The 15,000-nt window shown below is 26.4% G+C and overlaps 1 protein-coding gene across 1 annotated transcript in view; it reads right to left on the reverse strand.

Moving 5' to 3' along the window:
* The window catches only part of LOC100213200 (MICOS complex subunit Mic27), a 28,970-nt gene that overhangs the window by 12,026 nt on the left and 1,944 nt on the right, over nucleotides 1-15,000 (reverse strand). Inside the window, exons 2-3 of the mRNA XM_065816924.1 lie at nucleotides 1,512-1,634; nucleotides 1,180-1,234 (exon numbers count right to left, since the gene is read on the reverse strand). Of these exons, the coding sequence (XP_065672996.1) occupies nucleotides 1,180-1,234; nucleotides 1,512-1,634 (178 nt within the window). The remainder of the gene's footprint in view (nucleotides 1-1,179; nucleotides 1,235-1,511; nucleotides 1,635-15,000) is intronic.

The following is a 15,000-nucleotide window of genomic DNA, read 5'->3' on the forward strand; positions in this document are numbered from 1 at the left end:
AAGTCATTAAATATTAATAGCTTATTTATAAGTTAAAAGTATTTTCAAAAACAATCTGGCTTAGTGTTATTTTCCGTGAAAATTCATAGAAATTAAGAGATGATTTTTGTTACTTTCAGTAAAAATTCATGGATATTAAGAAATGATTTTTGCTATTTTCAGTGAAAATTTGTTAATAAAAAGTTATTAATATTATTATTTATTAACGAGTTAACAGCTTAATTAACTAAATATTGATTATACATAAAAAAAACTAATATGATTGTATAAAAAAACTAATTTACAAGAGCATGGATTTTTTATATAATTTTTATATGTATTGGAAAAGGTGTAAACGCATTAACTGATTAAACTAGCCATAGGTGTAGTGGTGTGTACATTGTACACTCCACTAAATCTATGGCTAGTTTAATCAGTTTATGTGTTTACACTACACTGTGTCGATCTCTATAAGTTAGTTGATAAATTTACTCTTCTTCTGTTAGACTTTGAAGAATAAAAACAATAAATAAATTTAAGTAATATACAACAATGATGATTACTACAAATAAAACAACCTTCACTTCAAGATAAAACATAAAATTAAAAAAAAGAAACATTGGAAAGCAAACCCTAACCTCCAAAACGCAAATGTAACACAACACTTACAGCGCTACACAAAACCTCATGTGACATTTGAGTTACGTCATTTCATGGAAAATAGAAAAACTTGAGCTATTTGTCTGTGAATTTTCATGGAAAATATAACTGACGAAAAATCTGTGTTATAACAATCAAAGCAACCTTACTAAAAAATCTGCAACCAATTTTACTTTAAATTTAAAGATGTAAGGATTGGGAATTACAAGAGATGCTAACTTCAAAAATTTAAAACAAATCACTCAAAACAAAAGTATGGGTTTTAAACTCATTAATTATTCATATAACATACACTTTTAAGCATTGTAAGAAATAAGATTTCTAGCATACATTTTGAACACAATTCATTAGAAACAAAGTTTCTCTAAGATTTATTAACTATTTACAAGAAATTCTTTCTTATTCCATATAGACCACTACTTTAAGATGCTTTATAAAGCTATGCACAACAACGATATGTAATAAATATATTTAGTTATAACTTATTTATGTAGGTATCATTTTACTACATATAAATATACTATATAAAATAAAAATTACCTCTTAAAAAAGCATCAGTGAATGAAAAAACGGAGCCAATCTTTTCATGTGTTGTCTAAATGAAATGTAGATATAAAAAAAACCAATTTAATTTTAAACTTTTCAGATAAAATAAATTATATAAATAAAATGCTTTGATAATTATCTCATGCGAACATTATCAAGGAGTTTAGTCTACAAACTGATCGATTCGAAGTATGTAACTTGTGATTATAAAAAATATAAAACTAATTTGAATAATATTAATAAATGAATAAATCTTCAATAATATTAAAAGTACATTAAACAAATAAAATTGACTCTTTCAGTTAATAAATAAATGAACAAATTACCAAAAGTCCAGAACATTTTGAAGTAACTGATTTTCGCATTTCTGAAATAAATTCAAACAAAGCAGATGGTTGACTACCAACTAGAACTTCTTCTGTTTCTGGTGGCACATAATAAATGTCAAGCTAGAAAAAATATGTTCATCATTCTAATTTATTTAAAGTCAAATCAAAAAGGACATAAAAAATTGTTAAATTTAAGAAAACAATTCAAATAGAATATAGATGTTTATAATAAATGGATTAAAGTTACGACTTTCAATTATCTACATGGTGGTATTTTTAATATCATTTATCTATTTATATATTTTAATATCAGCCCTCGGAATTAGGAAAAATGAAGTTGGCAATAAATTGCTGACCTTAAACTGTTAGAGCTTGGCATCAGGTCGGCAATTTTTTAAGAAAAAAACAATAAAAATTCCCAAAATCGCATAAACGTGGTAAAAAATATATTCCTGGCTAACACCCTATATATATATATATATATATATATATATATATATATATATATATATATATATATATATATATATATATATATATATACAGTGGCAGCGTTAGGGTGTATATATATATATGTATGTATATATATATATATATATATATATATATATATATATATATATATATATATATATATATATATGTATATATATAGATATATAGATATATATATATATATATATATATATATATATATATATATATATATATATATATATATATATATATATTCAAAAAAACCTGAAAAATAAAAATAATATAAAACATTGAAAAAAAACAAACACATTATGCATTGAGAAAAAAAAAATTTCAAGTCAATTAAGTTTGCATTTTTGCGATAATTTAAAAAATGTTTCATGCACATTTGATTTATTAGCTTTAGTTTTAAGATAACACAGTGTTATAAGCCAAAACTCCCAGCAACTCCGAAGCCTACAGCAGCAGGTTATTTCAGAATGACATCAGACTGCTTATCTGAACATGCAATAAAAGTTATTTATCACTCTTGTAAATGTTGCAGCAGCTAGCCAATTACGCGTTTTATGTCAATTTTCTTGATTGAAAACTCTATCCATTTTTTAAGTTAATCAAGATTTTCAGCTTGCCAATTTTTATTGTACACCAATCTTTTAAGTTCAGACCAAAAATCTTCAATTGGTCATAATTCTGGCACATTAGCAGGGTTATGCACTTTTGATACAAGTTCAATATTTATTGGTTTTAGAAGTCTTGTACTTTATGTGAATGTGACGAAGTAAAATCAGGTCAGAAAATGATACTGTCATTTTTATTATATTTTTCAATAAATTTATCTAATTTGACAAGACGTTTTGAAATATATTAATCTTCATTGACTGCTTGGCCTGATGGAGCTATGTAATGCGAGTTTCCTTTTGTCGAGAATGAAATCCAAACAAGTAACTTTGGCTCGAATTTGTCTTTTCTTTTCCACCTTACATGATTTAATGCTCCATTTATGCCAAAAGAGTAGAACCCAGCATTTCCAGAATACAGGTGTTGCTTAAATAAAAGTATGATTCATCGTTAATAACAATTATTTTCTTCCGGAAAATCGAAAGTGATCTACAGCATTTGGAATGAACAACTGCTTGTTGCGCCTGTATTCTTTTAGGTGTTTTAGTAGTTTTCATAATAACGAAGGATTAGGAGGGTAGGAGAAAGAATGCTGGAGCAATATACTATGCAAACAATTAAGCATGGAGGTGGGAATATAATGGTTTGGGGTTGTTTCGGTGGTGGCCAAGTGGGATCAATTGCCAAAATTGATGAGAAAATGACAAAAGAAGTCTATTTAAAGATTTTGTAAGAATGTGTTTTAGTCTGTGGAACCGAATTAATTGGCAAACAATTCGTGTTCCAACAAGATAATGATCCTAAACATACTGCTAAAGTGATTAAGCAATATTTAAATGAAAAACAAGAGGAAGGATTGTTGAAGGTCATGACTTGGCCACCGCAGAGTCCTGATTGTAACCCAATTGAGTTATTGTGGGATCATTTAGATTGAGAAATCCGACAAACTTATGGACAGGAGTGTATATATATATATATATATATATATATATATATATATATATATATATATATATATATATATATATATATATATATATATATATATATACAGCTTGTGAAATTCAGCTTTTTTGGCCTCAGTAAACAAATGCAGAGGGCTTCACACCAGAAGTTCCATTTATCTTGAAATTACCTCGGCAACATTTTTAAAATTAAATTAAAGTTTTGAGTTTCTATAAACTATTTTCTCATAATTTCTTGAGTAAAATTTAATAAAAAATGGTTTTTATTACACAATATTAATTTGATTTTAGAAATGATTTCATCAGCTTTTTATCACTTAAATAAGCGTTCCCTATATTTTCACCATGATCATTTTTTTTTTAAACAAATTGGTTATACATTTTAAATGATTTTTCTTACAACAAAATATCTAAGCTGAAACCTTTTCAACAATTGCTTTCTCTGATTGTTTAACTGTCGCAAATGGGCTAAAATACTCTCCTCGATAGATGCATTTTTTGCAGTTTTTCAACATCAGTCATATTTCCATACCTTTGGTTGACTTTTTGCTTGCTCATTTATTTAAAATACAGCCAGCTTCAAGCATAAATTTAGCATTTGCTATGCGATCTACAGCAAAAGTATGTGTAAAATAAAATGTGTAAATAGGTGTAAAACAAAACTTATTACAATTTAATGATCCCATTAAAGCTCATTTGTTGTTTTTATTAAGAAACTTGTGCTTAAAGTTAAAAAGTCGAAAAAACGAAAAAAACGAAATTATTAGTACTAAGTTAATTTTATATAAGATAGTTATTATATTGAGAGTTTGTGGAATGCTTCTTATTTTTTGACCTACATGTATAACACATTGTTAACAATCTACATAACACAAAGTTAAAACAATCAAATATCTATTTTTACTAAAATACAGAAAAACAGTTTAAATGAATATTTTCTTTGCATGTGCAATTGAATGGAATTCTATTAGAACTTTTTAAAAAACCTTAGGAAACTTTTTGATTTTTTATAAAAACACACGTGTGCGTACTTGAATTGTAGAAAGAAAAAAATGTATTAGTTGTTAAAACTTTTTAAATTGTTTTTTTATGTCAATTTTTATCTATTAAATTGTCTATTTTTCAAGAATAGATAAAATGACATAAAACACAATTTTTAAAGTTTTATATTAACATCATTTATCGAATGCTATCGGTTATTAGGTTCACGTTTTTAATGAGATATCATTTTGATTGGTACAAATGTCATAGCATAAAAATATAAAAACTAATTATGCTAAATTAGATTGTGGAATTATAAATTATTTAGAGAAATATAAATTAGCCGGTAAACCTGATGGTTTGGGAGGGGGCAACAATCTTTTCTTTCATTATTCTTCATATTTTTCTTCTTTTTTTGAAAAACCTGTATACTTAATTGAATGTTAAAAAAAATATTTTAGGAATGCGATTTTTGATATGATTCTCGATGCAAGTACTTTGATACAACACATTTTATTAATCAGATTTACAAATCTACCTGTTATTTTTAATAAGTCAAATTGTACTAAAAACAAAATATTCATTGTGGACTGGTACTCAAAAAGAATAAAACTGATATGCAATACCACTTATATTAGCAATACCATTTTATAAAGCATAACACAACAGAACCTTAAGCTTTTTTTATTTATATTATAATATTACTTTATTTTTATTTATTTATTTTATTAAGCTGGTTCAACTAAATTTATATAACTTTACTTATATTAGGTAGGTATATTATTATAGCATGTTCTGCTGATAGCGGTGCTAGAATTCTAATAAATTTTGCAACTCTACTTAAAAATGAAATTGGTTTGCCCAACAAATTTTTAATCATTATTACTCTTTCAAGTTTTTCAAAAGATTTAAATTAACAGATAGGCTTGGAATTATAGTGTTTTCATTATCAGAATCTATTTTCCTGAAGCTAAACAGTTTGTTTATTAATGTGGCAGGGTTGATAGGTTTAAATCAAATGGTTTAAACCATTTGAAAAAATATCAATTTAAACCAAATTAATATTTTATAAACAACTTTGAACTTACTGCAGGAAAGTAAAGTAGAGTAGAGTTATGTTTACAAAAAGAACTTTATTTTTCGTATAGTTAAGGCAAATGCACCTATTTAAAAGAATAAAGATGCTTTTAAGAATTAACTATATGTATGTATCTATGTATCTATGTAACTATGTATCTATGTATATATGTATATATATATATATATATATATATATATATATATATATATATATATATATATATATATATATACACATACACTAGTGGCCATAGGAATGGACACCCCTTCAAAATATATGAAAACTTCACTTTGGTGTGTTTTTTAAAAGAAAATAACCATATTTATGCAGTTTTCTATATTGATTATTATTTTTGATGTGTTTAGATTAAAAAAAAACTAAAATTTTGATTAAAATTCACAATTTTAATATAAAAATATAACAATTTAACGACAAAGTGGCAAATTATGGTAAATTTACGTTTTATAGCTTACAAAACATGTTATTAAAAAAATGGCTTATAAAAAAAAAAAACTTTATATTTTGTTGGATATCCATTATCTTTTATTACTGTAGCAACCCTATGAGGCATTGAGTCCACTAAATTGCCCAAATCTTCAGTGCTGATCACGTGAAACAAGGACTTGATTATGGCCTCTATTATTTGTCGTTTGTTCCCAGGTTTTTCTTTCCTTACAAGTTTTGAAAGACCACAGGTTTTCTATCTGATTTAGGTCTGGACTGTTTCCAGGCCACTTCAAAACGTTTTTTTTCAAAATCTTTTTGGCTTTAAACCAATTTTTGACAGTTTTTGCAGTGCCATGTAGTACTGTCCTGCTGGAACACACAGGTTTCTGTTTTCCCCTCAAACAAATCATCAATGAATGGAAGTAATTTGGTTCTAATATGTTTTCTTGGTATTTTTTGACGTTAAAAATACCATCCACAATGTGGATACAACCCACAGCATCTCTGGTCATACATCCCCACACCATTGCACTTATGGGATGCTTCATTGTAACCAATATGCACTCAGGTAAAAGATCTTCACCGGACCTTCTTCTCACATAATTGATTCCATCATTTCCAAAAATGGAAATGATGGAATCAATTATGTGAGAAGAATGGTTTTTTTCTGGGTCTTCTTGCTTTTAAACCATTTTCAAAAAACCTTTGGCGAATTGTTCTTAAACTAACCGAAACTCTGGCGGCCTCTAAATCATTTTTAATTTCAGCTGAAGTTGCTCTTCGGTTCTTAAGCGCAAGACTCATTATCACCCTGTCATCGTTGGTAGTTGTCTTCTTAATTTTTCCATTTGTTGTGATATTTTTGAAGGTAATGGTTGCCTTAAACCTTTTGCACACCTTCCTCATTCCAGATTTTGTTGCTCCATTTCCCAACTTTTTGGCGATTTCCATGTACGAATAACCTTATATAAATATATATATATATATATATATATATATATATATATATATATATATATATATATATATATTATATATATATATATATATATTAATATATATATTCTTTTTTTATATTTTTTTTTAATGTTAATTCGCCTCCCCAAGGCAATGAAGGCCACTACAGTCAGAGAGGTTATTTCAATTGTGATTACAACCCTCTCTCAACTCCATAACTCCAAAACAAAAACCTTGACAAATAAGGCCGTTGGCGGAGAAACAAGTTGATTGATTGAATTGAATGATTGAATTGTTGAATTATAGCTGTGTTTCTGATAGAAAACATAACTTATTTGAGTGAAATGCCTAATCCCTTACTTTAATTGAAAAAGTTGACTAAACAGCTTATTAAAAAAAAAAAGTTTAAACCAAATAAAACCCACATTTTTTTGTTTTTTTCAAAAAATGGTTTCTTTTCAAACTTATATTGTCTTAAAGCTCCTGAAAATTCAGCTACTTAAAGCTCCAGAGAGAAACACTACAATCGAGGTGGCTATTGCTTACATGTACATATACACACACATGTAAATATATATATATATATATATATATATATATATATATATATATATATATATATATATATATATATATATATATATGTTACACACAGATATATGTATATATATATATATATACATATATATGTACATATGTATATATATATACATATATACATATACAGATATATGTATATATATATATATACATATATATATATATATATATATATATATATACATGTTACACACACATGTATATATATATATATATATATATATATATATATATATATATATATATATATATATATACATGTTACACACACATGTATATATATATATATATACATGTTACACACACATGTATATATATATATATATATATATATATATATATATATATATATATATACATATATATATATATATATACATATATATATATATATATATATATATATATATATATATATATATATATCAGGCCTTGTTAAGAAGCGCTACGCAGCTCGCATTTTGCTTGCGAAAAGGCGATTTGCCTACGCGTTCAGCAGTTTTGCGCTACGCAAAAACTTATATCTTTTAGAATATTTAAATTATCTTTTGATTGTCGTTAACGTGACGTTTATTCAGAAGAAATAAAGTCGTAAGTATTTAACCGCAATTGTAAACTAATAGATTTTTTGTTAAAGAAACAGTTTGTTAAATAATTTTTTTGTTGTTGTTAAAAATTAGTTAAAAAAATTAGGTGTTTTAAGTTTTATATTAAGGAATTAAATATATAAATTTCTTTTAAATATAAAATTTATTTTTAGTCATAATAGTTTAAAAAATGCACGATTTATTTTGATGTAAATATTTTATTAATAAGATATTTTGTTTATTGTTAATTCAATAACGTAAAGTTTTAATGACGTTCGTTTAATTTATAAAAACAAATTATGATCACGAATATGTTATTGGTAACTGATAAACTGATAAAAAAACTCTTTCTTGTTTAAAAACATTAAAATGAGTTCATATATTAAATAAGAAAAAATTTATTAACAGTTAATAAAATAACCAAAAACCAAAATCATAAGAAAATAAACATAAAAATCATAAGAAAATAAACAAACATTATTTTACGCTTCATGAAAAAAATATTTTTTTCAAAGTAAAATTTAGTTCATATTTGAAAAAAATAATAAAAATAATTTTTTATATAAGAACTTAGATTTTATTTGTAACTTTTGTTATAGTGAGAAAAAAACAAACTGTTTGTATGATTTTTAACGCGTTAATAAAATAACTTTAATTACAATGCGGTACTTGAAAAGACGCGAGTGACGCAATATAACTTCTAACGATGCAAAATATATTTGATGAGTTGAGTAACTTAGAAATGCTTTACGCATTTTCGCTACGCAGCGAAATCTCGTAACAAGGCCTGATATATATATATATGTTACACACACAGATATATGTGTGTATATATATAAATATATATATATATATATATATATATATAAATATATATATATACATATATATATATATATATATATATATATATATATATATATATATATATATACATGTTACACACACAAATATATGTGTATATATATATATATATATATATATATATATATATATATATATATATATATATATATATATATATATATATATATATATATATATACATACAACCCGCAGATGTTGTGCGAAAGTTTTTTCCATATTTTGTTGACAAAAAGTAAAAATTAAAACGCAAGACCGGAATTTTTTTTTTTTATTATTTGATAGACTGCCTGCCCCAACCAAACCCTCAGTCGATGTAGCAACGCTCCCTTGCGAGTCAGGCTAAAAGATAGTAGATGTAGCAGCACTCCCTTGCCGGTCAGGCTATTTGTCAGTCAATGTAGCAGCACTCCCTTGTGAGTCAGGCTATTTGTCAGTCGATGTAGCAGCACTCCCTTGCGAGTCAGGCTATAAGATAGTCGATGTAGCAACACTCCGCGCATGATTTACAGTAAAAAAAAAAAAAAAAAAAAACATTGTTTATATTGTTAAAAACATTCAGAATGTTTTTAAACATTCTGGTCAATTAAATTTGCGTTTTTGTGGGTTTTTTTAAAAACGATTTATCTGTAATTAAATTAATGGTTTTTACTTTCGTCTAAAACGCAAATGTAGGACGAAAGTCAAAAGTAACTAAAAGTGACGTATGTGTTGGCGTATGAATCACTTTTTTTCTTCCACTCTTCCCTAAGACAACAAACTATAGATCTATATATATATATATATTTATAGATATATGTATATATATGTATACATATATATATATATATATATATATATATATATATATATTTATCAGGGTGGTTCAAAAAATAACATTTTAGAAATATGTCTGCAGCTCGCATCTTAATGTATTCTATATAAATAAATAAAGATTTATTAGAACAAGTTAAAAAAAATAAAAAAATAAAAAATACATGTTCTAAAGGACATACAGGTCCAATAAATAGACACTGACAATATGCCCTTAAATAAGAAAACAAAGTACATAGGAACAAATATAGTTTGTAATAGAAACATTCAAGATTTTATTCATTTACTTTATAGACACAATGTTTATCGAAATTGCACGATTTTATTTTATTTTTAAAAATACAAATGTTATCAGCATTTACAGCTTCTGATGTCAGACTATTCCCGATATTTACAACTCGTTGAGAAAAACAATAATTGCGAACACCACTTACAATTCGAATCGGATCTGATAAAGCACTACTAATCTTCACCTGTTGAGATCTGTCTGTGAGAAATGCAGTGATCCACTTTAAAAGGTTACCACGAATATTGTATAACGAAAGTTTAAATATTAATTTTGAATGAGATACGGAATCAAACGCCTTTCGGAAGTTGATATATATAACATGTGCATTCAGATGATTGTCAAGTGCAGTCTCCAATCGTTAGTAGATTCTAAAAGATTTGTACATATAGAATGTTTATTGAGGAATCCGTGCTGACTAGGAGATATTATGTTATATTTATTTAGATATTCAACAATATGTGAGTTGATAATTTTTTCCATGATTTGACAACAAGTATAAGTTAAAGAGATGGGTCTATAGTTGTTAGGATCTAATGTAGCTCTGTTTTTTAAAATTAGGGAGACGAAAGCTTTGCGCCATTGATTAGGTAAAGCGTTTGATGTAAAACTAGCCTCAAAAATATATGAAAGAGGAAAACACAAAACATTAGCTAACTTTTTAAGAACTGCATTAGAAAAACCATTAGGACCGAAAGAGGTACTTGGATTAATTCCCATTAGGGTTTTATACACTGACTCCACAGAAAAATGAACCGTGTCAATACTTATTGGATCATTAACATAAGTGGCAATATTATGCAAATAGCAATTATCGTCTGTAAAAACAATTCCAAAATGATTATTAAACACGTTAGCAATTTCTATATTACTGGAAGTGACCTTGTTATTGTTATTTTTGTCTATTAGATGGTGGTGCTTATTAGGGATATTCATTTTATTATTAACATATTTATAAAACTTGCTAATATTATTTCCCTCGACTAGGTTTAATTCAATTTTCGATTGGTAATTAGATAAGATTAGTTTGCAATTCCTGGCGTACTGTTTGTAAGCTGACTTGTTATAAATGGTTTTGTTATTATTTATTATTTGTCCATCTTTTCCATAATAATACTTTGCGGCTTAAGATTTTTTTAATGTATTTTGGATAGCAATTACTCGTTTTGTTATAATACTTTTTCCTAATAGGTACAAATTCATTAATACCAGTACCAAAAAGCCTTAGAAAAATGCTCCAGTAATCCTCAATTGTACAGGCACAAGAAAACTCGAAATCCCAATTTATTTTTGATAAATATAACTCAAGGCTCTTAAAATCAGCATTAGAAAAGTCGTAGAAAGATTCTGGTTAATTTTCACACTGGTTGAAATTGTTCGTATTTATAGAAAATTGGACTGTTATGGTCGCTAGTGCTAAAAGGACACTCAACAGATATATCACTTATAAGAGAACTGTTATTCGAAAAAACAAGATCAAGAAAATTCATATTGCGCGTGGGTTCTTTAACAAATTGGTGCAAACCGAGTTTGTTTACCAAATTTAAGAATATACTATGACACTTTTCGTTTGGTGAGACATAGCTAGGCCAATCCATTTTAGGTAAGTTGAAGTCACCAACAATAATAATCTGCGACACTGAGTAACACAAATTATAAATAAGTGAAATCATTAATTCAAGATAAGCAACATCTGTTATTGTATAGAAAGGTGGACGATAGAAAGTTATTAGACGGAGTTTCTGAGATCCAAAAATCATATCAACACAGATGATATCAATATCAGTATCTGTTTGCTTAATCTGTACTTGTTCTACTTTAATGTCATTTCTACAGTAAATTGCGACTCCTCCGCCAATTTTAATACGGTCTTTGCGATAAATTGAGTAATCTTTAGGACATAAAATAGCGTTAGAAAGTTTATTATTGAAAAATGTCTCACGCACACGGATTACAGCCGGTTTTGTTGCCTCGGCATATAAATAAAACTCATGAAGTTTATTGGCAAGGCTTCTTGCGTTAAAAAGATGAAAAGAAAATTTTTTATTTGGATTTTTTTGTAAAGAAAAGCTGTCATTGTTATTGAAATTAAATTGTTTGTTAGCAATATTTTTTCAACTTATTTTTTCATTTTTAACTTTTTTGCTTATTTGATAAATCAAGTTATTTTTGGACAAAAATTTATTATTGACATATAGTTAGAACCAACAGAAGTTAATGATTCGTAACAGTTCAGATTTGATTTCCTGTTATTTGAAATTAATTGCTACTTGACGATATTAACAACTCTGTCGTTACGTATTCCATAATAATAAACCAAAGGTTGCGCATTTTCTAAATTTAGTTTTTTGCACTCATCTCTTAATAATTTGGCATTATACCTTTCGGCTTCAGTTAAGTCAGGGTTGATAAATACATTGCTAAACCTGCTTGAACTTTTTAAGATTTTCGCAGCTTTTAAAATAGAATTTCGTTCTTTTTTATTATTAAGGACGACAACAAACGGTGGTTCTTTATCAGATTTAGATTTAAGCTTTATAATTTGTTTAGGTTCAATATTTGAGTTGATTGAACTAAACATGTCTAGGATTAATTTTTAATCTTCCTCTTTAGCACTTGCAGTATCCAAAACTTTTGATGCAGCTATGCCAAAAATTATTACATTGTTTTCCCTTTTCTCCCTTTCTTTTGTTTCGGCAGCAACAGCATTCATAATATGCAATTGCTCAACTGACTTTTTTAATGGTGCACTGCCACTAACAACGTTTGCCCAAGATGTTGAGGTTGGTGCACTTGAAGACTTAACATTTTCTAAAGCTTTAATTCTTTCTAACAACAGAGAATTGCAATTTTTTAGCTCATCGATTGTCTTGTTTAATGCTCCAATTATTTTATCTTGCTCGGCTTTATAAGTATTAAACTCAGTTGACTGAACATTTACCATTATTATTTGCTTTAACTTTATTAAACTTTTTTTACTTATAATAATTTCGTTGATAAAATTGTACGCAAATACACGTCTTGTCACTGTAAAAGCGGAAGCGGAAAAAAAAACTTATGTAAAAGCAGAAACGGAAAAAAAAAAAAGATAAAATAACACTGGATTTAAAAATTTTTGAATGAAAAATATCTCTAGGAGCGCTTCAAGACCATTGAACATCTAATAGGTCCCTAATATTAATTAAAAAAAAGTTTTTTAAAAGTATATCTTGTTGGGTCTCAAAAAAATTAAATTATATAAAAATTTCAAAAATATTCATTTTCTTTTTTTTAAATATTAAGAAAAAAAAATTATAATAAAAAAAGTTTGTTAAACCCATATTTTCAATTTTTCACAAATAGGTAAATATGTAAGGACTGCTGCTACTTCTACTGACAAATAGGTAAAAATAAATTTAAACAAATTCTAAAAAAGAATTTATTTTAATTTTTTATCATTATTAACTTCTTTTAGTTTTCTTTTTTTTCTTTTTCTTGTTACTATTATTATATAAACTTTATTGTTTTTGTCATATTTTTATTATTACTATTATTATTATAAATACTATTATTTTTGCTGTTACTTTTGCTCTATTAATCAATAAAGTTATTATTATTATTAATATAAAAAATAATGATAATATTATTATCATTATTTTTGATATTATTATTATTATTAATATAATTATTTGGTGTCACTCTTTTGATCAGTTTTCTGCATGAGTGACTCCTTCCTTGTCAACCAATTATTTATATTTATTCTTAATAATGATATTATGATTTTATTATTTATAATATTATAGATATTCTTGTTATTATTATCATTGTATTATTATATGGTTGTAAATTTTGAGGAAAATAAATATCTTCTTGTTGTTGTTGCTTTAGTTTGGGCAGGCAATCTATCAATTAAAAAAAAAATTGTTTAAAGTTTTTAAACTTTTCCCAATCTTCTAAATTATTCATTTTTTAAGAAAACATTTTATTATAAAAATTAAAGATGGCCAAGCAAGAGTGTGTATATATATAGAGGGAGGCCAATACAATCAATGAGGTTACTTTTTGTGGTTACAACCCTCTCTTAACTCCTTAATTTCAAAATAAAAGCCTTGGCAAACAAGGGAGAAACAAGTTGAGCATGGTACTACCAAAGATGTGGTGGGGATTAAACTTCTAATGAGGGTACAGCTCTAAAACTTAGTTTAATGGTTTTGAGACCAGCTAGATAGTATGGTAGCTTTCAGAAACACCGATTCCATCAACAACTATAAAATTCTAAAGACCATGCGATAATGGTTGGAGGTTGGCTGCAAGAGCAGGTCCAACTTTGTTTACAATGCATTTTTGCACCTTGTGTAAAAGAGAATAGACATCATTAGAAGATCCGCCCCAGATATGGCAACAGTATTCCATACAAGGCCAGATTTGAGATTTATAGAGATAGAAAAGAAATATAATTATTAAAAACATGAATAAAGTACATAAATATACTAGTAAAAAAAGACATCATTATCACTGAATTGTTTCAATTTATTTTTTACAAATATTCATGCTCTTTAAAGTAAATTTTCATTAGTCAAATCTTACCACTTGCAAATTTTACCAGATCTAATGCTCTTTGTGAGACTAATTTAAATTTTTCTATTTCATTTTCAGATCTTAGAGTTGATGGTCGATATCCTTTGATTTGAAAAGAATTCAAGTCACATGGATGGCTTAGACAGATTAACTTTGATTCTGACCAAATTGACAAAGCCCTTTCTCTTTATACTTCATCCAATTTTGTTATTAGTAACTTTAATACTTATTACGCTGAAGAGCTTGCTTTTAG

Source organism: Hydra vulgaris, chromosome 13 (assembly GCF_038396675.1).
Source record: "Hydra vulgaris chromosome 13, alternate assembly HydraT2T_AEP".
Classification (NCBI taxonomy): Eukaryota; Metazoa; Cnidaria; class Hydrozoa; order Anthoathecata; family Hydridae; genus Hydra; species Hydra vulgaris.